This window comes from Cydia pomonella, chromosome 14, assembly GCF_033807575.1.
Source record: "Cydia pomonella isolate Wapato2018A chromosome 14, ilCydPomo1, whole genome shotgun sequence".
NCBI lineage: Eukaryota > Metazoa > Arthropoda > Insecta > Lepidoptera > Tortricidae > Cydia > Cydia pomonella.
Window position 1 is genome coordinate 12013251 of NC_084716.1, and position 27812 is coordinate 12041062.

The 27812-nt window shown below is 35.1% G+C and overlaps 1 protein-coding gene across 2 annotated transcripts in view; it reads right to left on the reverse strand.

The window, feature by feature from the left end:
• Positions 1-1109: 1109 nt before the first annotated feature.
• Positions 1110-27812, reverse strand: part of LOC133524968 (glutaredoxin domain-containing cysteine-rich protein CG31559-like) — a 130479-nt gene continuing 103776 nt past the window's right edge. For both annotated transcript variants that reach the window (XM_061861142.1, XM_061861143.1), the window contains exons 4-5: positions 9271-9336; positions 1110-2653 (exon numbers count right to left, since the gene is read on the reverse strand). In XM_061861142.1, coding sequence (XP_061717126.1) covers positions 2477-2653; positions 9271-9336 — 243 coding nt within the window. In that variant the 3' untranslated portion in view covers positions 1110-2476. The remainder of the gene's footprint in view (positions 2654-9270; positions 9337-27812) is intronic.

Sequence of the window (27812 nt, forward strand, 5' to 3'; positions counted from 1 at the left end):
TTTAAAGACTGGAGACACCTGGTCTGTAATTTTCTGTACAAAATAGCCGATTTTTGTGGGGGAGAGCACATCAAATGTATGGCTATTTATACCTACGTAACGTACAAGTAGCCATGTCAGATTAACGCCAGTCCATACAATACATAATTATGACTATTGGCCGAGCTTTTGCATTGACATAGAGGTAAGCTCTTAAAGGCGACTCCAAAGGGGCAATATAAACAAACAAATGTGCCGAGAATTAAGGATATTTGAACCTATCACCTTGAGAATATACAATATACAAGGGTATTCGACTATTTAAAACAGTTATATACCTAGTTTTGATAAATATTAGGTACTTATTTTTTAGAAATTAAACAGCATTATTAAAATAAAATTATTTACAGAATGCCCATTATAGCGCATAGACAAATACATATACAGACAAAATAATTGTGACATGATATTCCCTTCTTAGTAAAATTATTAAAAGTACAATTGACTTATAAATACATTTTCAATATCCGCTTGTTAGTGATTTATTTTTAGAAAAAAAAAATGACCTAAAATTTCAAGAATGATGATTGTTATGTAGGAACGTAACTTTAACTGATTAAAATCATACGAGTAATAAAAACCTTTTTGATTATACAAATTCTAAAATATTTTAATAATATACCTAATAATGCTTTGTCTTTGCAAATATTTAAAATACACGCTATTTTGATGATGATGATGGTGGTTGATAAAATGTCCTAATGTGCTTCGCCAGGATTTAAACTCTTTACCAAATTTCAACTAAATCGGCTCGGCGTGAAGACTTACAGACAGACAGACACATTTTCGCATTTAGTGTGAGGCCACACTGGTGCGTTGCGTTGATCGCGTTTTTTCGTCGCCGGCGTCCTCGCAGCGTCGACGCTGCGTCGTTTTACATATACATATTTTTATGACATGCCACATGAAATGCGTTAAGACGCCGCGACGCAACGCACCAGCGTGGCCTGGCCTTTAAGTATAATATTAGTACCTATGGATTATCTCAAGTTAAAAATTTAGGGTGAAATAATTCACGCAACTTAATTTACTTGAAGAATGGCCGTCCGTAATGAAAAAAAAAATTTAAATACATGCATAAAAATATATTTATCCTATTTGTTTCATAAGGATTCCTTAAAATACATTATAACATCCAATATTTTATTAACTTACAATGTTTTAACTAATTTATGGCATAATTATTATAATTACTGCTTAAATTAATATTAAGTAAGTAGGTACCTATCAATAACATATGATAAGTCTTACAACCGTCCGTTCTATTTAAATGTCCTCTTGTAAATTAAAATATTAATATACCTGTATAATTGTTACTTGATTCATGTATTAATAGCATTTAAGAGCATAATCTTAAAACAAGGACCAAAATACGAAAAGTTTAATTTCATTTTATGTTTATGGAATAATATTACTATTCTCTAAATACACTTTTTACAGAAAATCGTACGACTGCTAACAGCTTTAAAATTAACGAAAACAAACATTGAAAAGACTATGAAATTAATTCATTAAGTTTAAGATTAAACGTGGAAAAAGAAAATATTTTGTTGAATAATTCTGATAGAATTAACAGGTACCTACATTATTTCTTGTTACTTCGAGGCGACATACCTTTATTATTCTATTTAAAATATTTTAATACAAAATAATATAAATATTAGTGAAGGTACATAAGATAATATTTTCGTTGAATTAAAAATTAAATGAAGTACATTGTTCAATTAATACAATTCTAAAAGAAATACATACGTAGTTATTTTTTTCATTTACCATTTTTAGAAAAATGATAACTGCCTCAAAATTAAAATACCTATATGAATTATAATCTCTTGCACTTTATGACCAATTGATCATATACACAATTTTAAAAGTACCAAAGGCCAAGACTGTATATTTTTAAAAGTTTCCCATCTATACACTTACCTAATTGATAACTACAGAATATCGCGGGATATTTACATGATAAATATCCTGTGATAAAATGTAAATAAATGATTATGTTAGTTTCAAATCGTATATCGAAACTTATATTTGTTACTCACAACTGACAAAATATAAATACAACTAACACCATTAATAATATTTACACAGTGAATTTACCACTATACTTATTTCATTTTAACACAACACTTGAAAACTTTTCCGTTTTAAACACAAAGCATTTTCTTCTGGCTATGTCGTTGAATCAGCAGCTCTCCAGACATGTCAATAATTTGAGCAGCTCTACAGTAGAAGTACTACGCTTTAGACTTCACGATGTACAGATTTTTCTGTCTGAACTGATTTGAATCATGCCTTCCTATTCATGCAGATATGATTCCTGCACATTTTATTCGACATATTTCACCAACTTTAAAAGTCCGTCTTCATTTATATCAGACATATTCTGCTAACCATATATTGTAATATTCTTGAAAGCTGCATGTTCCCAGCTTCAAGAGCACACCTCACACCGTACGAGCCCGACCTCGTCGCAATTCATACACTTGAGGGCCACGAACTCAGCGGTGAAATGGTTGCGGTGTAAGCTCTTCTTGGAGCCGTTGCAGATTCTGCAGGGTAGGAGGCGGAACCCGCCGCACATCTGACACGTATTGCAAGCGTCGGGGCTCTGGAAATCAGAGAAATATTTGGTTAAATACAAAAAAGATTTAATAAGTAGGCTTTATGATAATAAATAAGAATGCCCTAGTACTTAAAAATCTAAAATCTACGGGTCTGAATTTAGGTAAAAAAATAAATACATAATAACGTTGCCTTTACACTTAAATCGACAGAAAACACGGAAGGTTCTGTGTTCAAACCTCCTCAGTAGATATTAATGATTCTGGTTAAGAAAAAATCCAAAAGGGGGTCAAAAGTTATGTCCAGTATTTTGGATGTTGCCGAATTAAAGGTATTAAACGTATTATACGGTTAGCCCGTTATTTAATGCTCTATATAGCCTTACCACGAGCTTTTCATTGACATGGCAATTACGACACCGACATATTCGCTAGCGTGTGCGTATCTTACTTTCTATATATCTCTCTCGCACTAATATGCCAGTACGAGCGAGATGCACAAAAAGTAAGTTACGCACACGCTAGCGGATATGTCAGTATCAGGTCAGTGACAAGCTCGTGGTAGCCGTAATTATGTACGGACTTTTGAACTGTATCACAAACGTAGGTATTATTCATAAATACACGGTGTTTTTTTTTAAGATAAAAAATAACTTGTAAAAAATTATTTAATGTTGCATATAGCATTTTTGTAACATGGGGATGTTATTTAACTTAGGTCTGATTTTTCATATATTAGATAAACTTATCTGTCAGATATATATAGCACGCTCCCTTTCTTTCACATGCAAGAAGAAAAAGATAGTGTCATATTTAACAGACATTTGAAAAATCAGACCTTAACCAAATAATTGAAATCTTTGACATATCAATATCCTTTCGAACATCGATATAGTACTTGCGTTTAGTAGCAAATGCATAAACTCATACTAAACACTAATCCATATTGAAACAAGCCCCAAAGCAAGCGTACACGTTCACAGGGGCCTTATTACTTATAAATAAATATAAAATTTTCCATACAATTTAAGTGTAGAATGAGTCGTAAATTAAAAATTCCATTTTGTGCATATAATTTGTACAAAATGTTAAAGATGCCTTTGGTAGTGCCAATTATTACCACCGCATGCGCTACGATCGCTTTACTATACCCCCACCATGCACTTCGCACGTAGCCAATACTCGATACTAAACTTTCTGAAAGGTTCCGTATTTGTTATGAATTGCAATAAGCAAATACAGACAGTGTTCAAAAGAACGAGGAAAATGAAACACGAAAATAATAATTTTGCTTACGAAAAAGTGTTTCTAACCTCTTTGTTGTTTTCTCACGAAGCAAGCTAATAAAATCAAGGATTTTATTTTAATTAATCAAATATTCTCAAGAACGTTGAATATAAAATTATAACTTTTAAATTTTAATGCTCAACAACAGCCTAACAAGAAAATGGCGATTTCTTAAATAACTTTATCATCAGCAAGTACTTACATAATAAAATGTGTAAGTCAGTTCTTTCTAAATGGCCTTAACGGTTTCAATTAAGTTTACAATGCAATTATGAGGGCTACAAATCGATCTGATTGTCGAGACAATTAATTTTCAGAGTTTATTCGCTCACCCAGGTGTTATTATTGTGAAATATTATACAGACAATTCATTTTCAGAGTATTCTCGGTCACCCGTGTCATTATTGTACCTATTCGTACATACTGCCGTGCTAAAATGGACATATTTAAAAGTATATATTATCTGAATAATTATTAAATTACAAAGGCAAAATATTTACATTACATTTATTAACATACACGTTGAGATATGATCGTAGCACTACGTCGTAGCCGATAACATGGATTTCCCGGTATGTAGCGGAAAGTACAGGCAAAACGCCAACGTGTCGTGATTAACGAGGCAATCCCATCAGAACCCTGTAAGCATTGCTATATTACACGTATTATCTTTTGATTTCGTTTTCAATATCTTTAAGTATCTCTGATTGCCCTACAAGTGAGTACCTTGTCTACACCTAACCTAACTTGTAATTCACCATCCGGCGGAGAACCAATTTCAATCAAATCAAAACCCGCCCAGCAACAAAATGGCGGATATCAATCCATTAAATGAGCACCATGTGCCAGTGTAAACGTAAACACGTCGCGTTAATAGTGATGGATTGGCCAAACTGTTGCTAGCCAAGTAAAGCCGGAGACACACTGTCCGACCTATCAGTCGTACTGAGAGTAAGGGCTGATTTAGACGGTACGCGAACTCGCATTTTAGTTAAATTGCAGACTATTGAGGTTACAACCAATTCGGCCGACCAATCAAATACCGTAATGTAATGAAACTCGCATGCGAATTCTCGCACCGTGTAAATGAGCTTTAAACGACCTTACTGTATAATGTGCCTACTTTGCTCCACACTGGGTAATTAATTGTGCTCCAAATGTTTTTATGTATGAAAACTATATTACAACCACATTTCAGTATTACACCATGATAATAGTGATGGTTCACTTTAAGTCAGCATATACATACGAGTATATCAACATACCTACCACAGTAAAATAATTTAAAAATGATTTTAATTTCGAATTTTGGAGTAAAGTAGGCACATTTTACGGTATTCATTACGTTTTAATGTCGATTATTAAAGTTATTAATTATACTCTGATATACAAGAAATGATGTTGTTAGATTTCTTTAAGGTTTATTTTGCGTTAACTCGTGGGTGCCTATTAAATATAAGTAAATATTATTTGACAATCTGATACAAATTGTTTACACTCAGCTCAGTAAAGCATGTAATGTGGTAACTAGACGACGATAGAGAATTAACTCGGAATGAATGTCTAATTCTATATCTAATTAGGTCTCGTATTTATGTTACACAATATTTGTAGGTAAATAATAAAGTAAGGAATGTAATTAGGGTAAACCGTCTATTACTGGCCACCCTCCAATTACTGGCCACCTGATACTAAAATGGCTAAAATAAGAATTCTATTTATTTATTTACCAAATGCAAGTAAAGTAAATAACTATCGTTCTGATGATTAACTTAGATTGTGTGATTATTAAACAGAATCCCTTTTAGTATAAGGTGGCCAGTAATTGGAGGGTGGCCAGTAATATACGGTTTACTCGATATCATTTTTCTCTAAATTTGATAAATCTACAGAAGTAAAAAAAGTAAATAAGGATCAGAAAGCTCGCAGTCGTGTCGCGTATTATTTTTACAAACAACACAAATTGTAGAAGCCAGAACCGTCGAGATCTCATTTATAAATACAAATAGTTAATAGTTATTTGTTTTACAAGGGAGCAAAGTTATTGTTTAACCGCTCGTGCTTATATTGATACCTGAGCATGCGAAAGATTCCAAAATTGAACCACGAGGGTGGTTCGAGAAGTGGAATCTTTAGTGTTGCGAGGGTTTCAAGGCACGAGGGTTAGGTAAATAAACTTTGCCTCCGAGTATAACACAAAATTTTCACCACACCAAAAAAATCAACCGAAATCAAATCCAAATGAACGTAATAAAAAAAAATCATTCAAAATCAATTCTACCAGCCCAACATAAGGAAACAACTCAAAATTTGATTACTTTGCCCCACATATATGTGGATAAAATGCAACTTTGTCATTAGTTGGACATACCCGGGACGTCCTTAAACTAATACGTCCAAAAGAGAGGTATGAGTATTGTGAATCTCATCTTGCTTTGTGTGGTAGGGCATAGCACAGAGGATGTCATTCCAGATCTAGTTCAGAGCCCAACTGGGAACGTACCTCCGCCTTACAGAAAACCGCAGCCAAATAACACTAGACCCTAGTCATAGTGTTGTGTTCCTACCGGTGAGTAATGGCAACTTTAACGAGCTCAACGAGGATGCGGAGTGTTAGGGTCTGCAACGCGCAATGTAACTCCTCTGGAGTTGCAGGCGTACATAGGCTACGGAGACTGTTTTCCATCAGGCGAGCCGTATGCTTGTTTGCCACCGACGTAGTATATAAAAAAAAGTTTCTGAACGATCAAGAGTGTCTTTGCCAGTTGGTGTGGTGAAAAATACTTTGCCTTCTCCACATTGGATAACGCCGCCCTAAACTTGATACAATAGTTTTTTCGCTACTGTCTCCCAAGTTCCCGCATTTTCGAACTTTATTGATTTACAAGAGCTATCCCAGTTTCGACTTTTCAAAGTAATAAAGAGAATGAAAATATGGAAAACAAAGCTCACGATCTGAACAGATCAAGAAATTGGATAACTTACAAAGGAAATTAAAGGAAACTTTTGCTACAACAAAGGGGTTCCAAGAGAAACTGTTGTTATTAGTTAAGGCTATGATACAGTGCCCAATAGGTATTTAATCTAATCTTCCTTTTTTGTCAGGCTCACTGATTTTTAGTAATTACAGTGTAGTAGATACGAAGAAATTTAAAGTGTTTAATAAGTCACATACATTATCATTCAGTAATCATTAGATAAAGATAAAGATACTTTATTTTCCAAGTACGCATATTACAATGCGCTTATGAACATCAAATAAAGCTACGCCGGCTCTAACCAGAGATTTAAATCCCTCCTAAATTGTAGGAGGGTATCCCAATATGGGACCGGCAAGAAACCCGGCGGGACACATCTTTTCAAAACATTGCAGCTTATAACTAACATGAATTCAATAAAAAAATACAATTTAAATTGATATGGAATAAAAAAACAACAGAAAATAACAAACAGAAAAAGTACGTTCTTATAGAAATTTGATGCACTGGATTGCTAATGCAGGACGTTATCATTATTATTGCCAAACATTAAATTACTATGATAAAAAGTAATAAAAATGAGATGTCTTAAAAGAGATCATTTGTTAATATTCATTGTAGTAATTTACCATCGTAAATAATCGAGGCAATGGTGCCCAAAGGTAATTAAGCATAGTGCTAATCCATTTTGTGACCTAACCTAACCTAACCTAACCCAACCTAGATCCAAACATTGGCGTTATTCATAAACGCGTTACTGGCCTGAATTAGCTATAAATCGTGTGTCTTTATCTATCATTTTGACGTATATATTTGAAAGAAAGGGATAAAACATAATTTAACTAAATCAGCGATGGCAGCATGGTTCCATTTTTATCACTTGTCACTATGCCCGTCACTTTTGCGCTTACATACTTGTTAGAATGTGACAAATGATAAAGAGCCGACCTTTCTTAGCCCTACAGGCCCGTAAAGTTTTATGAATAAGGGGGTTAAACGTATAGTCACAAAATAGGTGTGTCACAAAAGTGAAGGCAGTTCAAATGTTTTTAACTATTTACATTAATCAACACTTGTTTTACACGCGGTGTAACATGACACAGTAATATACATACATATACACGGTGGGGCCTGTAACTACAGCAAAAAATTAAAATGTACATTCTTCTCCTCAAACTACGCAACGTTTGTTTGAGGACTTTGAAAAAAAACTTGCGGTTTGAATTTTGTTACATTTTAAAGTTAATTCGAACACGCAATGTACTATGAAATTGATTATGTCTGTAGAGTGACTAGACTGATAGGCGATGTCAATTAGACGGAGTTTTAAGTACATTGAAAATACTATTTACTTTGTTTGAAAAAAGAACAATCTAAAAACTTTATGATTTTAAAAAGTTGCTACACAAAAGTTGTCTAGTTTGAGGACTAGAATCTACGTTTTAATTTTTTGCTTTAGTTACAGGCCCCACCCTGTATATGCACAAATTAAATACAATAATTTCATTATGGTGATCGTATTAAGAATGAGAAGGCATCATTAATATATCGTCATCATCTTCCTCGCATTGTCCCGGCATTTTTGACACGGCTCATGGAGCCTGGAGTCCGCTTGGCAACTGAACCCAATAATTGGTGTAGGCACTAGTTTTACGAAATCTATTGCCATCTAACCTGTTTTCTCCATCGAAAAGCGACTGGTAAATATCAGATACGGTACGAGCCGGGGTTTGAACCTGCGACCTCCGGATTGCAAGTCGCACGCTCAGCCACCGCTACCGCTAGGCCACCAGCGCTTCATTCTTAAAATATAGCATTGATAAATAAATATCAGGCAATCTACGCAACAGCTCGCATATAAGCAGGGTTGGCATAGAACTACTTTTTCAACACTGGAAACTTAGGCTTCTAACAGGCAATTTCTTACAAACAGCGTAATTATTTGCCCCTTAAACAGTAACCCGTTCAAAGTAATTGTCAATTTTCTTTGACAGGTAATTTGTCAAGCATGAAGATGAACTTTCCTACAGAGTTTCTAGCTTTAAAACCTGGGAACTTGAAATTGGAAGTTAACACGCGCATCTCTGTTCATTGTAATTTCTTGGAAAGTAAATCCTGGAAAGCTTTTAAGTAGCCAGAAATGTATGTTGATAAATATAATGAAATGAATCAAAGCAAAAACTGGCATCAATGGATGTCTTCTAAGATTTTTTTTCATACAAGAAAAATTGTGGATCAACGCTTTTTCTATGTAAATTCTGAGTGGTATTGGAATAAGTATCAAAAAACCGGTTAAGTGCGAGTTAGTAGTATGGTAACTAATGTAGTATGGGAACTCTAGAGTATATTCCCATACAACTTTGTATAAGTACGTGCAGTTTTAGAAAAAAATTGAATACCTTATAAGGTTTAAGCATTTTCCTTAGCTCCCCACTCTCGTTGAGTTTCTCCACGGTGTCCGCGTCCTGAAACAATAGGAAATCCAATTAAAACTTGCTAATTACCACTTTTCTCTCAAGGACCCCTCCGTAAAGCCGGTCAATGAGAACGGGATAAAAGATATGGCGCGAACCTGCGACGGTAGATGTGGCCGTCGCACGTATTTTTACCTTTTATCTCAATTACTCTGAAAATAAATTTCTATTTCAAGTTTTGCTCGTCCAATCCCTCAGCTATATCACTAGCTACTTTATACTAAACCACTTATACATAGTGTTGGTTAAGACTCGAGTCCTTTGTGTCCTCTGCTTTGAAACTCGACTCAGTTTTTCTCACAAATTAAGTCTAATCTCGAGTTCTTTTCAACTTGTTAGAGACCCGAGTCTTTTATAGAGACTTGAGTCTTTTTCAGAGAAGCCTTTAATTTTATTGCAAATTTCCGAAATGCATTGTTTTTTAGTAATATTCGTAGATTAGGTACACAAATCATACAATAACGCATGATTTCTTTACTGTTATGTAGGTAAGACCTATAAAATTGTTGACGGATTCTTTATTCGGAGGCTCGAGTCCTTTTGAGTTGCTCTTAAAAAAGACAATAAAGGACTCGCCTCGAGACAAAAGACTCTGAAATTCTTTAAGCCGAGTCTCGTAAAACCGAGTCAAGTTCTTCAAATTCAGACTCAATAGACTCGAGTCCTACCACCACTTTATATATGGTAAAGAAATACAACTAAAAATAAATGACAATTTGACATGTTTCGTGATTTTTTCTATTGTGCCAATTTTAACCGTTTAAGGTTTTCATTGGAGTCCGTCCTTGCAAATAAATATATTTTAGTTTCTGTGTGTCATTTTCCGTTGAATAAAATTTGTTAAGACTCAATATAAAACATTTTGTGTTAGCTCCTCTTAAGCTGGCGTCCGACTGGTGGAAATTAGCAATCGGCTACATATGTAGGGTTCTAGGAAATTCTGACGGTCTGATCACCGTGCTGCAGGAGAAAATCGCTTCTGATTGCCTCCACACATGCCAATTAAGGCGATAATAGTCGAAATCCTAAGTCGGCCTTTCGGCGATGTGCGAGTAACCGGTAGGTAGGTATTAGGGTATTAGATAACACATTATTTATCGCTGTTTGTCACGAGTTAAGTACACTCGCAACAGGAATAGGACGGTTGTTTGGATGTTTAAAAAGTTGCAGTAGGTTTAGAAATCGGAGTTTTAAGAAAGTCGTAGATCTGTTTTGGATTTTTCGTACAAAACTTGTTTTTGCTTTATTTAGTTTGTTTTTTAAGCTGGAGCTGGCTGGATTAGTTTATAATAATAAACTTATTACAGGCATATATATATCTCATGTCATTGTAAGTACAAAGTTTCATTACTATCCACCACGTAGTTTTAAAATGAGAACGAAACTCCCTTTGTATGGGAAGGTGAAATTCGGCCGAGCTTGCCGGGGGCTCTTAAATAATGTATGGAAATAGTCCCGTGGTTTTTCGTAGCATATATCATCCCGGTACTTTTTTTTCTATTTGTTTGACGTTTATCGATGTAAGATTGTCATCTTGGCTAGGCCCCAAGTAAATTTTTAAACATAATTACTTGCACAAAAATGTGTCTGAGTGTACCTACATTGAAGCTAAACGTTAATTTAAACCTTAACTGACCAAAAATAATGAAAATTAATTTAAGCTTTTCTGTTTACGTTACCTTTAAGACGAAAGGGGACGGTCGCTTCTTCACACAAAAGTAGTCCTCATTTTCTCTCTCTCTGGATATTGACATAATGGAAAATATTTTTAAATAATTTGATGTATATTGACCATAGCTGTTAGCCCCTACGTTAGATTTTTTTCGATATTTATGATTATTGTAAAAAATTGGAGCAAAAAACAGATTTCATACAAATTACTAAATAACTCCTAACTCTTCTAGTATTTAGAAATACAAAAAAAAACGTAGGGGCATAGCTGTGGTTGATATACAACAAATTGTGTCAAAATATTTTCAATGACGATAATATCCAGACAGGGAAAATGAATAGAATATAATAGAATAGAATAATTTTTATTCGTAGACACAAACAAGACACATTAAATTACATGATATAACAAAAACAAAGGAAGTATAAAGTGCCACGAAATGGCCTCATCTCAGCATGATGCTGGTGGCTTCCAGCGCTGATCTTCCGATGAGACCATCAAGTGAGAAAAATCACGAAAGGTAACAGACAAGAAGGAAAAAGACATAAAATAATATAGAGTGAACAAATTGAAAAATAGATAAAAGATAACGACTAAATTAAGTAAAGATTAGTTTTATATCAAGCATCGTAAACATAACACTGTATCGGTCCGGTCCAACCATACCTTGGCTGAACATTACAGCTGCATACGCAACAAGCGCTACAATGAGGGTCCTACATTTGTATGAAAATGCGATTTCGCACACTCTTTCGTATTAACTATTGCGTAGGCGTAACTTATCATTATAAAACCTGATTTACTTGCCTTTATTCGCCTTTATTTGTTTTACTTAAAAGCAAGTCTTTCAAGAGCCCTCATGTGTCAATATCATAATAAATAGGTTAAAAGGTCAAAAGGATTGTGTCTATACAAATCAAGTGTCACGTTACCTACAATTGTGTCTGAGGACGGTATGTTAACTCCAACCTTTATTACTCGTTTAAAGAAGATTCCAAATACCTAAGCCATATTCGAAAAAGCCCAAGTCACTACATTGGTAGATCCTTGTAGGAGAATATTTACAATTATCAAAAGTATCAACCAGTTTAATCAGAAAAGTTATTATAAAAAAAACCCTTCAATCTCACCTTAACCTGATCTTTCTAAGAACGCCGTAATAAATCGTCTTTACTTCATACGAATACGAAATGTTAACTTAATTTTTCTCTCACTGCTTCGAATCGTTGTATAAATATAAATTTTACTATTTAAGAGCAAGGTTGAAATTCATTTACACAATTGGATGAGTTGAGAGCTTGATTTTGTTGGTCGGTGGAAATGGAATAAATTACGTTTAGTTGAGTGCCAGGTATTTGCTACGATTTGTGTTGATGTTTGAGTAATATTTACTGAAGATCTGATTATTTTGCTTCTTATAAATTTTACATGATATTACTACTTTAAACATATATCATGTATATGATACGCTTACTATCTTCTTGCGTGTATACGTATACAGATACCATGCCATAATATGCTAGATCAGAAACCCAGAACGTTATGCGTTTGCGTTAAGTCTCATTTTGTATGGGATTTAGAACCAACGCGCCAAGCGGGACGTTTTAGAAACTCAAAATCCCATACAAAGTTAGACGCAAACGCGTACGTTTCGCTATCAAATAAATTTACACTAAGGGTACTGAACACATCTTTAAATTAATGGAAGAAATATAGTGTTTGCTGATCAACTGTGTGTCTTTATGGCTAAGTAAACGGTGGGTCTTAGTTTCCTATACATAAGGGTCAATTCACTGTCAAATACCTATATGTGATCTTACAAAAAATCCACTGAAGAATAAATACGTGTCTTAGGTTGCATCGACAATATACAGACTAAGACATGCACTGCATAAACTAAACTAAACGTACGTCAAATCTTGTCAAAAGTGGATAAAATGATCGAGTACTGAACACATGATATATCTTAATATTTTCATATATCTATCAATCTTAAAATTGACGAGGTTTCGTGTCGATCGTGAAATGTTCAAAACAGTTTGTGAAGGATAGAGCAGGGCTCAACAACCTTTATTCCGTTAAACTTCGCTCCGGGCGGGGAAGCTGTCATGAGGAACCAGCGTGAGGTTTTGCCCTACGCGCTACTTTCGTGAGAAGAGAATCGGCTCCGGGGGCTTCTACCCTAGGGAGGGGACAGCGTCGGATGTCGCAGCAGGCGTTAGTGTTTGCGGTTGAATGTTCACGACCCCGTGTTCACCGTCGCTAAAGCTGTAGGACAGGCATACAGTGGATAGTTTAGTTGGTAGTGCGGGTCCGTCAGTCTAACATACCAAGTTCCTAGTTCCCGGGCTAGGCGGGATGCCTAATACTCCTCCACGTAAAAAAGGGTTCAAGAATGTATATTTTTCCTATGCCTGTGGCTTTTATGCCTATGTAAAATCCCTTTATAGTACGGACACTTTAAATGTCGGAGCTAAGTAATTTTTTATCTCCGCTCTATCACGTTCATTTATACAAACAAAGCATGTAAAGTTGTCATTTAACCACAAATGCACTACAGAACACATTTCCTCTTTCCCCGATCATTATAGGAGAAAGTGCTATTGTTACTAGTTTTCCATTCTGTCCGTCTGTCACAGGGTTTTGCGGAAGCTGTCTCGGTAACTTTGCATGTATATTATGAGAAAAAAAGCAACACTTTTTATGTAGAAATTCTGCATGAGTAAACACAACCGACCTCAAAATGGAATGTCAGTTTATTTAGTAGTAAAAGTAGCTCGATTTAGCGAGTTGAATCGAGACCTAAATTTAAAGCCTCATAATGTGAGACATACTTTTATTATAACAGTCATAACGTCATAATTTTATCCAAATCGACTAAGAGTAAGTTTCACTTGTACTCTCAATTTTTAATACCAAAAGTCAAAACCAAACCGCCTGTTGTTACCTAACTTTTACGTGTTTTTTCATTTCCTGTCTATTTTTAAATGTATGGTGCACAATAAAGAATATTTACTTACTTACTTACCAAACCAATTGCACCCGTAAACCGGGGTATAATAACAGGAAAATAATATCCGAAAAGGCCTCCGTGTCGGTATCAGTTTTGCTTATTTATTATCGTTATATAATAATCTTCAGAGAAACAGACTCTCACACTTAAGCATTTTTTTTTTCAAATGTAGATAAGACATAACGATGACTAAGAACAAAATAACCTTTTAATGATAAATCTATAGCTAATAATAGTACTCATATAAAAACTTTCCGACATGATAGTTTCCATTGTAGATATATATGATATTAATTTGCAAGGGCAGACGATGACCAAAACCTTAAAATGTGACCAAAACCTTAAAATGTTCAAGTTGGCCTAATAGAAAATAATCACGAGAAAATGCCTTATTCTATATACCTATACATTCGATATGTATACAGGAGTGACTTCGTGAACCTATGTCGCAGCCATCTAATTGAAAACGACTGGTTCACTCAGCCAAGAGATTTAAATGTAACTTAAAAACTTAAAGAAATGAAATAACATAAGATACAATAAATAAATGTATTCAAAAATACTAACCTAACCTAACCTAGCGTACAATCAAATTCATCAATGTCCAAATTAACTAAATGGCTAGACAACGTTCAGCCATCTGGTAAAACGTTGCGATCAATGACTTGGCAGGTTGTTCTTCAGCCAACTAATTTGCTAGCTAATTTAACCAGTTGACTGCAACATCTATATATAACTCCTATTGCCAACTGTTTTCACTCAACAAGACAAGACTTGAAGTCACAGCACAAAAACTTGCTGACGGATTGACTTTCTCAGGAGAAATGGTGGAAAGTTTAGTCATCTTAGTATGTCACCCCGGCGATATGAGGATGGTCACAAAGATTTAATCATGTCTGTAACAGCTTCTTGAGGAAAGTGAAATAAATACGTTTGTGTGGTAAAGATGGTTAAGATAGTTAATACACACGTATCATAAATACGACACAGTCATATTTATTTATTATAAAAGATGTTTTTCGTTTTAAAAAAGACAGTGAAAGGTATAACGAGATGGCTTTGAAATGCGTACAGGGGTGACTTTAAATTTCCGTTTTTGAATTATAATAGTGTTTGTTAGTAGGTAAATATGAAGTTATTCATAATTTAACTAGTTATATGAACATTTTGACTAAACAGAATAATGCGAATTTCGGAAACGTTTTAAAACTATCAAAGTATTTTTCCTAAAGTCAGCCCAACTAGTAAAAAACGTTAGTAAGGCTTTTAGGGTATAAATCAAAGTGCAGCAACACCGCGACATCTACTGAACTCTTAAGAGGGTTTAAAAAGATCTGTACTTCATTAGCCCCGCCTAAAACATTTACTATACTATGATATCAGTTGTTTTTAGGGAATTTTAATATACTATCAAAAATAAATAAATGTAAGTACAATTGTTTAAAAATGTTAATGGTAAATATACGTGTCTTCTAATATAATTATCTCTGTAATGTATATCACAAAATATATTGGTGTTGTAGTAACCTAATAAATTAAGTATTGTCTAAGCAATCATAAATAATATTAGTCATAAGTGGAAACTGTTTTGGCTGTGAATTGTCTAAATTAATTATTTTATTGTACTTTTTTGCCTCTTTGTTTCCCAAAAAAAAAATACAGTTCTGTTTTTACGGAAGATCAATTTTGAAATCATAAACGCATTGAAATGATAGTTGTCACCTGCATAAACTACAAACATAATAACAACGCGATTGACAGCAATTGCGACATACAAGGCGTTATATAGAGCCGGTCTGGCCTATTGGGTAGTGAGTGACTCTGCCTATGAAGCCGATGGTCCTGGGTTCAAAACCTGGTAAGGGCATTTATTTGTGTTATGAGCACAGATATTTGTTCCTGAGTCATGAATGTTAGTGTATATTAATTAGTAATCAGTAATCATTTATTGCTTTCATAGGTAACTACATTAGATGTTACATTTGGATAACGGACAGCTATGAACCCTGTAAGGGCACTGCAAATTTAAAATTATTCATTTAACTAACCAATAATAATATTTAACATATTCTTAATCTAAATATAAATATAGTAATTTTACATATACCTATGAGATCTTGTAATTTGTTTATTACCAGTAATTTAACTTTCAAAAAACTCTTGCAAGCTATAAAAACTATTATCTATTAAATACTTTGTATTATATTATATATATCGTAGTCTGAGTACCCACCTTCTCAGCTTACCGTGGGACTCAATTTGTGTAAGAATGTCCCTATAATATTTATTTATTAGCCTCTCTATTTACTTAAGATTGAGGTATTAATTAACATGGAGGACTATGACTAGACATTGAAGACAAATAGCAGTCTAAAATAGATGTCATTTACTCCAGACAAAGTGGTCCAAGCTGGAAACCGCCGTTTTCAGCTTAGAGGTTAAGCCACGGAACCGGTCCCCGTCTCCAACTCCTTGAGCATATGCATTTGAAGGGCTAAGCGCCTTTGACCAAGTCTAAAGGCCAAGTAGTAAGGTTGCATCTTTTATACTAATCCCTTACGGGATTATGGTTAAGCGAGAGAAAAGGCGTCCAACAAATCATATTATTTCTATTAGGAGGGAAATATACCACTTCATAGTCCATAAGAAAAAAAAACGTTTTTCTACTTCTAAATATTTTCCAGTCTCCTTGATCTTTGAGTATATTATTGTGACCCTGAAAAACTAGGTTTATAGGTTTTTCTTTCTTTGAAAACCTGCAAAACAACATTTGTTTAAGCGAAACCTAGAATATATTATGCTGAAGTGATCGACATCAAAATCAAAGCGATTTGTTAAAATATAGTTAATGGAAAACGTTTTCTCCCGAAATGGAATTTCATAGAAAAAGTCCCGTTATTTCGCTAGGATCGCAAAGCTTTTCTTCCCTTTTAAATATTTTGATTTGTTTTTAAGTCGTCACATTAGGTACTAGGTATAAATTGTAAACTGAAAAAGCAACCTGTATCGAAACCGTGTCATCTACACAAATCATCTCCTTGAATTTGTATGAAAATAAAACGTATACAGTCTTTATTTTTCCATCGTCTACTCAAATACTCGTTTACTCTTTAGTTTATGTCACTTTGGTACAGCATAATAAGAAAGTCAATCTTCGCTGGAGTTTCACAAATTAACTGTTGAACAGATGGCTACATTGTTTGGTATACAAAGAAAAATCTACGTTAATGTAGGTTTCTAAACTGCTTCTGTATTATACAGTATGTATTATGACATGGAAAAATAACGGATAAAATTGAATACACATCTTATGTACTTTATTTTTCCAATAATTTCGTCACTAAAAATGGTCGGATTAAACTGCTGGCCAAGACCAGCTGCAAATAAAGTGGCCAGTGGAGCGCTGTCTAACGAGTCAACTCGGTCCCAAAGTCATTTGACACCAATGGCACCTATAAAATTAATGGGAAAATGTAAAACAATCCTCAAAAACCCAGTATTTTATTTAAAATACTACAGTTTGCCATTGACTTCATTCACAGAACTTCAACTCAAGCCAACCACCAAACCGCCTATCTAAACTAAACTAAATAACTAAATTTGATATATCAATAGCGTGAATATTTGTTTAGGTACTTTACCATCAGTCTATAAATTTTCTCTCTTTTGCTACTGACGTATTTGCGAGCTTCGGAGAAAATCAGGTTAAGTACAAGTTTGTTCAAAATGTCCACTTGGAATGTAGGAGAACAGATTTTCAACTTCTACGAATTTTTTTTTGCACATTATTCAAAGTATTTCAGAATCCGAGGTAGTTCAGATATTAAGAAGAAAATTACCCAGATATAGAAGCAAGTAACTAAAAAGTAGGTAAAATGTAACCCAGAAATAACAATAGGTAAGTATATCCATTATTTACAGCAAAAAACTTCCTATATTCTTTATAATCCGCAGCAAAACAAAAAAAAAACAAATTCACACTATAAGGGGACGGTTCTACATGTATATTGAAATCGCCGTTAAAGTTGTCTACACGTGCGAATCGACCTTGCCCGAGACTCGTGCTAGGCTCGTGCCTGCACTACTTACTTATTAGAAAATGGTCAATTGTTCATTATACCCTTTAACACTTACACCCTTTTAGAACTTAAGGCATTGTTGGTATAATATCCAGCACACATGACCCCTCATTTAATTACGATGAGAAAATATTACGGTTTAACATTAAATGGGAAAATAGATTCAAATGATTTGTTTGCTGAGCGGGCGTCGTTTTAGTGATATTAATGAGAGGGTGTGGAATTTTCGGAAATAGGTTGTTGCGGTTAACATAATAAAAGAGGGTGGAAGGAAATTATGTTACTAATTTATTTATATTTTAACTCTCACACTTTGTATCGTGTCAATCACGACGACGCGTGCCAAGGACTCGTATTATCATTTTAATAAAGGTTAGATTTGATAAATCTGCGCGTCATCGTTGATGACACAAACATAGACACATAAACTACCTAGCTTACATAAACTTATAGGAGCCTTATCTGTCAACAAACCACGAGTATGTTGTAGTTGTAAGCATGATTCGTGAATAAACTTTTTTTTTACATCATCCTTCGTCTGATATTTTACCAGTCACTTTTCGGTGAAGGAAAACATCGTGAGGAAACCGGACTAATCCCAATAAGGCCTAGTTTGCCCTCTGGGTTGGAAGGTCAGATGGCAGTCGCGTACATAAAACTAGTGTCTACGCCAAATCTGGGGATTAGTTGTCAAGCTCCCATGAGCCGTGGAAAAATGCCAGGACAACGCGAGGAACGTATCGTATCGTATCACAAGCTAGCGTAGTCGATGAAACAATGCGCTAAAAGTATATGTAGTAGATTACCTTGAATACTTTTTCAAATAGTGATATATCTCTACAGTTTGCTTTCTAAGGTATCTGCTATAGGATAATTGTTCTACATATAAACGGTCTGATTCGAACTTTAAGATACGTCAAATATTAGTTCTAGATACAATATGGATCGTATATGTCAGTGTCAAAAGTTTATTTAAACAAAATTATTAAGTTAAATAGAAAATGTTATACCATTAAGAATAAGTATCTACTTTAGACAGATAATCTGATCTGATACGATACTTTTGATGCGGACTGTACTATATACTAATGAAATCACCAGAGAAAAAAACTGTAATATGTTCGTTTCTGTATCCATGCCACTCCATGGGCATAGAACTAAAAATCTTTCAAGGTTCTTTCCAACAAATACAGAAAGTAATATATCACGTTAATATGAAAATTAGGTAAAAAAGTTTTCCATGTTTCTACTTTATAATATTATATAATGGGATTAACCTAAACGTGTTTCGAATACCCCAATAGGCACGTTCACGTCTATTGTCACACGAACTTAACAATAGCGTATCTCCAGTGAATCGGTATTCCAAAACCAATTTTGCATATTGATACTAAGGTTTGGAATTGAAAAACATATCGAAAGAGATAAGATTTTTTTGCATTAGGTTATTAAATTAAGTCGAAAAGGGCAACATACGCGTTAATACCGAATTAAATAAATAAATATTTATGGACAATTTTACACCGATCGACCTAGTCCCAAACTAAGCAAAGCTTGTACTATGGGTACTAGGATAATTCATACTCACATACTTAGAGAACACCCATGACTCAGGAAAAAATATCAGTGTTCATCACACAAACAAATACCCTTACCGGGATTCGAACTCGGAACCATCGGCTTCATAGGCAGCTACCTACTTACTAGCTAGGCCTGACCTTTCGCCTGCACCGGTTGAAACACTGTAAATTAATTACGATGTGTCAGATTATTACGTTAATGTTCATAAATGCGTCGTTTTCATGTGAATTTGAAATTAGGCCCAAGTAAGCATTGTAGACGGAGAGCTAGCCTGGAAAATGGTATAATATGATCAAACACCATACTACTCATACTACTCATAGTGTTGTGTTCCTGCCGGTGAGTAAGGTTGCCAGAGCTTAATGAGGGTGCGGAGTGTTAGGGTCGGCAACTCGCATGTAACTCCTCTGGAGTTGCAGGCGTACATAGGCTACGGAGACTGCTTACCATCAGGCGAGCCGTATGCTTGTTTGCCACCGACGTAGTATAAAAATAAATAAAACACCAGATATTAGGGGGCAAAATATAATGACTGGTCGGGAGTTCCTACATAGATGAACTTAATTATCGATGCTTTTCCCATATACTAGTGATTTTCTGTATATATAATGGTAATGGGCGTTTCTATACGTGCCCACTTAATGTTATCACAATACTTGTATCACGATGTTGTAGGAATAAACGAATTAACAAAGGATATTAATTCCCCAGGTCAGAGCTAAGCCCTAACCGCTTAAGCCATCTGTAATGTCCACTCCCGTGCAGTGCATGTGTGCGTGGCATTGTAGATGTCTGGAGTCTGGACTAGTGCAAGAAATAGAGTAGACCCTTAGATAATTAGGATTAAATAGGGTTTCTGCTCGAGAATTCTTGAGGCGGGAAATTTCGATAAATTTGTCCTTCTTCGAGGCGGGAAAAAAAAACTCTATACCTCGAGAACCTAAGAAAGAAATCTCTTGTTATAAGTAAAAAGAAAACACGTGTATAACACGTGATGTGTCTATAGTGTATTTCTTTAGGTAGGTAAATAAATGTAAGACAAAGAAAAATCTCTACATTTTCAGGTAATTATTAGTATCCGTCCCCTATCGTTCTGGCTTCATCAGATTTTCATGTTTTGTAACTTTTGATCTCTTTATGGAATAATTATTATTATGACATACTACATTTGGAATACATTTCTTTCGCCAAATCATTCATTTGGCTAAAAAATAATAATACCATAAAGTCTAGTCATTTGACAGAGACAAGATAGGTGCGACGACGAGCGAAGCGAGGAGGAGCGTGTTAAATGAACTGCGACCTCACAGCACGCGAAGCCGAGCGAATGAAGCAACCGTGCTGCGGTAGCGGCAGGCGAGCGTCAGAACCGACTTTTTTTGCATCGAACTATGTTAGATTACAAAAATAAACTTTTTATGTTTCGTATTAGACTAGCAAAGTCATTCTGCTACCTATAAATTGAGTTTTAAAAAGGGTATTTTTAAAATGTTGTTCAAAAATACAACTTGCTAGCTGGTAGGCTGGGAAATCATACGAATTATTATGTTGAGTTGCTACTTGAACATACGGCAAAATAATTATCAGCCATAATTTAGACACTCAAAAAATTTACAATGAATAGGAATGTACTTTCAGTAGGGAAGTAACTTTGTTTGGTAATTAAATTCAAAAGGTTAAGGGTTAATTGAAAGGTTGAATGCTTATTTGGAGGTTCTACTTTTGTTTTAACTGATTTTTAATTAAGTACAAAACTCGTAATTCTCTCAGCTTGGATCAAACATGAGGACTTTTTAACAGCTTTAAATAATTTAAAACTATGTAAACGGATTATATCACGTGTAATAAATTTAAAATAAATCCCAATGTTTCATTCATGTTCCCTTCATTGACAACCGGTTTGGCCTAGTGGGTAGTGACCCGCCTACGAAGCTGATGGTCCCGGGTTCAAATCCTGGTAAGGGCATTTATTCGTGTGATGAGCATGGATATTTGTTCCTGAGTCATGGGTGTTTTCTATTTATTTAAGTATTTATAAATATTTATATATTATATATATATCGTTGTCTAAGTACCCTTAACACAAGCCTTATTGAGCTTACTGTGGGACTTAGTCAATTTGTGTAATAATGTCCTATAATATTTATTTATTTATTATTCATGGTCAACGGGAGAAGTGCGTTTTATTTCATGACCGTTTCGTTGTATGTTTTATCGCGGTAACCAAGAACAATATTATGTTTAAATAAGTTTTATTTTATTGTGGAATCCTGTTTTTTTTTGTGTATAAAGAACTAAATAAAAGTCCTAGTAATTTACCTAAACTGTTCCTCTTAGAACCGATGGCCGCTAGAGCGGAATAAGACTTCGTTTGGCTACTTAGCCATTGGAACATGCAGTGTAGTAGGAGGGCCTTTAAATAGGATCTGGTAATTAGTTTAAGAGATCAGGACGTCGTGGGATGTATTTTCGTTGATATAATGTACTTTCCTACTTGGACTATTTTTGTTATCAAACCTTAGGTAAGAAGTATAAGAACAAATTACATTATTTTCAGAAAATACTTTATCTTGATTTTATTTCAAGTAGAAACACTATATAAATTATAAACTGAAATAGCAGAAATGCGATAGCAGAGAACGCTGGTTCGATTCCAGCCTGGGGCACTGGAGGCCATGGTCACTTTTTCTTAGTGTATGACATTTATTTCAGCTTACGTATTTCCTATGATGTAATATTATCAGACAATGCTTAGGTCAAGATAGCAAGAAGTCTTGGATAATATTTCCGTAGATAGACTGTACTTTATTTTCTATTTAGATTCTTTTATTTAACCAGACAATGATTGTAAGTATTAGACCGGTTTTTTGAAAGATCGCAAGTTGAGTCTTGCCCAAAGTGATGAATTTAATTTTTCTTAAATTTTATTTTTGTATTTACTTTTAGGATATTATCTAATAAATTACTAGGTACTTGGTTGCCTGTAATGACTCCATCGTTCAAGTAACATTAATAGATGAGGCACGTGGCTCAATCGATGTTATCGACTCCCGTGAAAACTTGCAGAGAATAGCCAATAGCCATGAACGGCGAGGTATAATGAATTCAGAAGACCGTCATAACTCTCTTATTTGTATACGTATATTGATTCGTAATGTCATGTTATTAAAGGTTAGAATTGACAAATCTGCGCGTCATCGATGATGACATGAACTATACTTCGCTGAGACACAATCGGAAAGGAAGAGCTTCCGACCTTCTCTAAATGGAGTATGTGTGAGTGAAAATGCAAGAGTTAGAAGTGATGAAGTGGTCTTCCCTACATTGGAATTTAATAGCGATTTCTTTAGATAGTGTTTTCATAGTACCTAGTGAGAAGTCTCGTGAGGCAGCTTTTAGGTTTTTTTTATATGTAACTAGGTACTTAATACTTTAATGACTCCATGCCTCTTTTGTTCCAGCTGGAACATTAACAGACGAGGCACTAGGCTCAACAGGCGATATCGACCGCCGAGAAACGGGCTTGCAGAATTGCCATGGACGGCAAGGTATAATGCGTTTCGATCAAGCCCAATGCGTCATTTCTAGCGCCATCTATGTCAGTAGTACATTTAATTTATAGTAATGGCTACTTTCCTCTACATATCAATATCAAAACTATGCACATTAGTGTTAGTTATGCCACCGCGCCATAACACTTGGTTTTCGATCCGACATCTGGTTTTCGATCCGACCCCTTATACGGGCTTTTAAAGACGATTCACGTCAAAATTGTTGAAAAATGTGCAAAGTATCCCTTGGGACACGAGTTTGATTCGCACTTGCCCGGTTTTCTTTACATAGGACTATAGGTATGTGGTTGACTCTAGTGACTCCATAGCTCCCATGTCCCAGTGTGCTGTAACATTAACAGACGAGGCACGTGGCTCAACAGGTGGTTATCGACCGCCGTGAAACGGGCTTGCAGAGAATTGCCTAGGACTGCGAGGTAGACAGCCTATGAATGCATTTCGATTTAGCCCACCCACTAGTTACCACCAAACCAAGTTGGTGGTAACTAGTGGGTTTTTTTCCCAGTAGTTATCAGTGGTAAAAGGTGGGAAAAAAATTCCCAGTAGTTACCACTGGTAACAACTTGGTGGTAACTAGTGGGAATAACCCAATTTGGCAAGTAATATCGTCTTACACTACAAGTACAAGGAAAAATCTCAAAACTTTAAATAAATAAAAAAGAAACTAATTCAAATTTGTACGGAACCGTCGGTGGGCGAGTCCGACTCGCACTTGTCCGGTTTTTTTCGAAATGTCAAAACTGTCCGTCAATGTGACGTTTGAAATCACGAATATGAGTTATCTTATTATATGTGGCTTTCCATCAGTATAAGGACCCCTTTTCTGATGGAAAGGTTCCTTCCTCTATGGAAAGCCACATATTAAGCCACATATTTGTTAAGGTCCCATTTGGATGTCAACTGCAGTTACATTACTATTGCGACATTACTGCGGCGACGTTAATGCTGTCGCTATATTTGTGAATTTTCTTTTCACCACACCAACTGGTAAAGGCCCTCTTGATTGTTCAAAAACGAATGAGAAAGTTGCATTTTATGCACATGTGGGGCAAAGTAATCAGATGCAAATTTTGAGTTGTTTCCTTATGTTAGCTGGTAAAATTGACTTTTAAAGGATGATTTTGAATGATTTTTTATTACGGTCAGTTGGATTTAATTTGGTCTGATTTATTTGAAACTTCATAGTTATTATTTGACTTGCGATAGCGTGGTGAAAAAATTTGTGTTTCACTCGGAAGCAACGTTTGTCTAACCCTCGTGTCTTGAAACACTCGCAACGCTCTAAATTCTACTTCTCAAACCACTCGCTACGCTCGTGGTTAAATTTTGGAATGTTTCGCTTGCTCGGGTATCAATATTAGCACGAGGGTTAAACAACAACTTTGTCCTCTTGTAAAACAAATAACTATTATAGCGTTTTAGTTATCATTTATGAATCTACCGAAAAATAAGTAAGGGGATTTTATAGCGCGTTTAATTTTTATCAATTGTACCTACTAATATATTTTTCAAAAGGAGGACTGCGTTTATAGGGTTTTATGGAAATAGGTGTTTATCTTACGCGCGCTTGTAAGTTCGATTTATGATCAAGATAGTTAAAGTAACATAGTTACCTACTTTACAGAAAACAAAACAGTAACTAGCCAAACACTTTTCAGTTTCAATAACGATACAAAATCTTTCTTTGACAGTTCCCCAGTAATAATTAGTTGTACAGAGTTCTTTGCCTAATTGAAAGTAATATAAGTATGAAACTTATATTACTTTCAGAGTTAGGTAACAAGGATATCATTACAACGAGAGAAAATTGGTTACTGTGATAACGAAGAAACTTTATTAATCTAATTTCAAAGTTACACTAAACATACTTTAATTAACTTTTTTCAATACTTAGGTATGTACAGTCAAAAGATTTAATTTGTGACCCATTTCGTACCTAGTCAGAGTGACAAACAAATGAAAGTCGCTAGAGACTTCATACAACTATTGTTACTGTAACAAGATACGAAATGGGATACAGTTTAATTTTTTTGACTGTACGTATAATCGTACCCAAAATGATAGCAGTTCAAATAATCAGGCAAGCGGAAATACGTCTAAAGTAATATATTTTGACAGAAATAAGTAGGTATGTTTACATTTAAGAGGAGTGTTATTCTTATGTTCAAATATTGGTAATCTGCGGGTAACTGAGTGTACTCGTATTACTGATAAACTAGAAATATTTAAATAATGAATAGAATCAGGAGTTACTTTGCGGAAATATTTCTAATTAAAACGGTCTGAAGTCCAACCGATTCAGTTGTCGGACGACAGACCGTCAACATTCCCAGCATCTCCTGAGGATGCCTCGTAGAAGGCGAAACACGTGTCGAGTTTTGTACTTTTGGTGGTGGTTTAAGGGACGATGGCAAGAGGCCCGACGGTATGACTCTGGTGCCTTGGAAGCTGGGTCGGCCTCTAGTTTGGGATGCCATATGCGTTGACACCCTCGCGCCGTCCCACCTTCCGGGTACCAGCAGTGGTGCTGGGCGCCCCGCGTCCGCGGCCGAAGACCTCAAACGCCGAAAATAGGCCACCCTCGTCAGTAGCTACATTTTCTAGGCATTTGGGGTCGAAACGCTGGGGCCGTGGGGGCCAAGCGCGCGTCGGCTCTACAAGGACCTAGCGTCGCGCCTTATAGATGCCACAGGTGACCAGAGGGCTGGCCAGTATTTTGCTCAAAGGATAAGCATTGCCATCCAACGTGGCAATGCGACCAGCCTTCTGGGCACACTGCCCATCGGCAGCGACTTGGGAGACGTTATTTATTTACTTTAAGTTTATTTGTAGCCTTTTTTATTATTATTAAGTTTATTTATACTTTATTGTTATAAAATATTTAATATCTGTGAAATAAATTGATTTTTTGCGTATTTATTTTTGCGGTGAGAACATTAATTGCATATAAAAATATACTAGTAAGTATAACGGGTTAGCATTGATTGACTAGCACGTTTTCTTTTCGCGGATTAACAAAGTAATATTTTTTGTTTTAATTAGAAATATTTTGTATATCAAAGTCCCAAAATAAAATGTAACTGGACGACTTGGACGCATTCTAACCAAAATGTATGGAAATACCAACGACAGGGTCGAATGGAGAAAACGAGGGTAGGCCTTTGCACAGGAGTAAGTTAGACTAAAAAAATGCATTATAAATTAATGTAAATTCAGGCATTAGCTTTATCCACAATGTATTGTTACAAGACGTCGAAAATGTACGTTCGGCGTCAGATTTACTCGTACCTATGTAATTTGTTTTTAAAACTTTACTTAACAGCAATTTAATGCAACATGCAATGCTAACACGAAGAAAAGTGTGAACTATAGATTGTGTCATTCACAAAGACGTGTGCCTTGACTCGAGGTGTGTGTTATTTAAGGTAAGATTTGACAAGTCTGCGCGTCATCGTGGATGACACGAAAGTGTTTTAAATTGAGTTACAATGCGGGCGGCGTTGATGTCATAAGATTCAATCGTATTAAATCCACACTATTATTTTACAGGTATCAAGTTCTACCAACGTTGGCTTTATCTGCTACTAGACCACGAAAACTAGGTCAAAGTCAATCTAGTATTAGTTTACTAAAGTTACCTACACTCGGCTTTTATTTCACACGTATATTGAGAAGGGTGACGTAGGTCGTAAGTGTTATTTAGAAATACGTCACATAAATAGTCATTTTGTATGTTTCCTGAAAAATAAAGGTGCCTTTTTTACGTCAAAAATGAAATGAAATCAACAGACGACGAAAGAGTGTTCAGTATTCAACAGGTTCACTGCAAAACTGGTGTCGAAAGACCCCATACAAAGTAGGTAATTACTGTAATTAGGTATGCTTGATTTCATGTTACACAAATTGCCGCAGCGAAGGTGTTGATTTCTCACTTCAGTATAGTCAACTTAAATTCAAAACTTTTTTGCCAATAGTGTAATTGTTATATTGTACGCCTCACAGAAATCATCAATTTTGTGGTTCTTATAATTGAGCTAATGTGGTAATGAAGTTATGAGTATTCTGCAGCCCTAACAGAATGTGCAGCTGGTAAAGTCAATAGCGGTGGCGAGCGGCCAGCAATGCGCTAGAGAATGCTACCTGTCATTACTGCTCGAGTAATATCCTGGAGCGCTACGGTTTTCACTGTTCGATTTCGACACTATTGTGAAGGGTGGAAATCGATGATTTTAAAACCAACCAGTGTCCGAGGCCCACAAATTGCCATAGATTTATTTACATACAAAATAACATCAATTGTTCAGTAAATACTGAACTAAGTAATTTGTTTTACTTGCGGTTGTATAAATCAAATAATCAATTAATTCTCAAGAATGTCCTTAGAATAAAGTTTACAGCATACTGATTTCAGAATGATTTTATGACATAGTAATACCTAGCGGTTCATATGTTATTGCTTGCATATTTTTTCACCATCACATAAAATTCATTAGAAATAAAGAATTGACATCGAAATTGGCCTTCTAGTATTGAATAGACTCATTGAATAA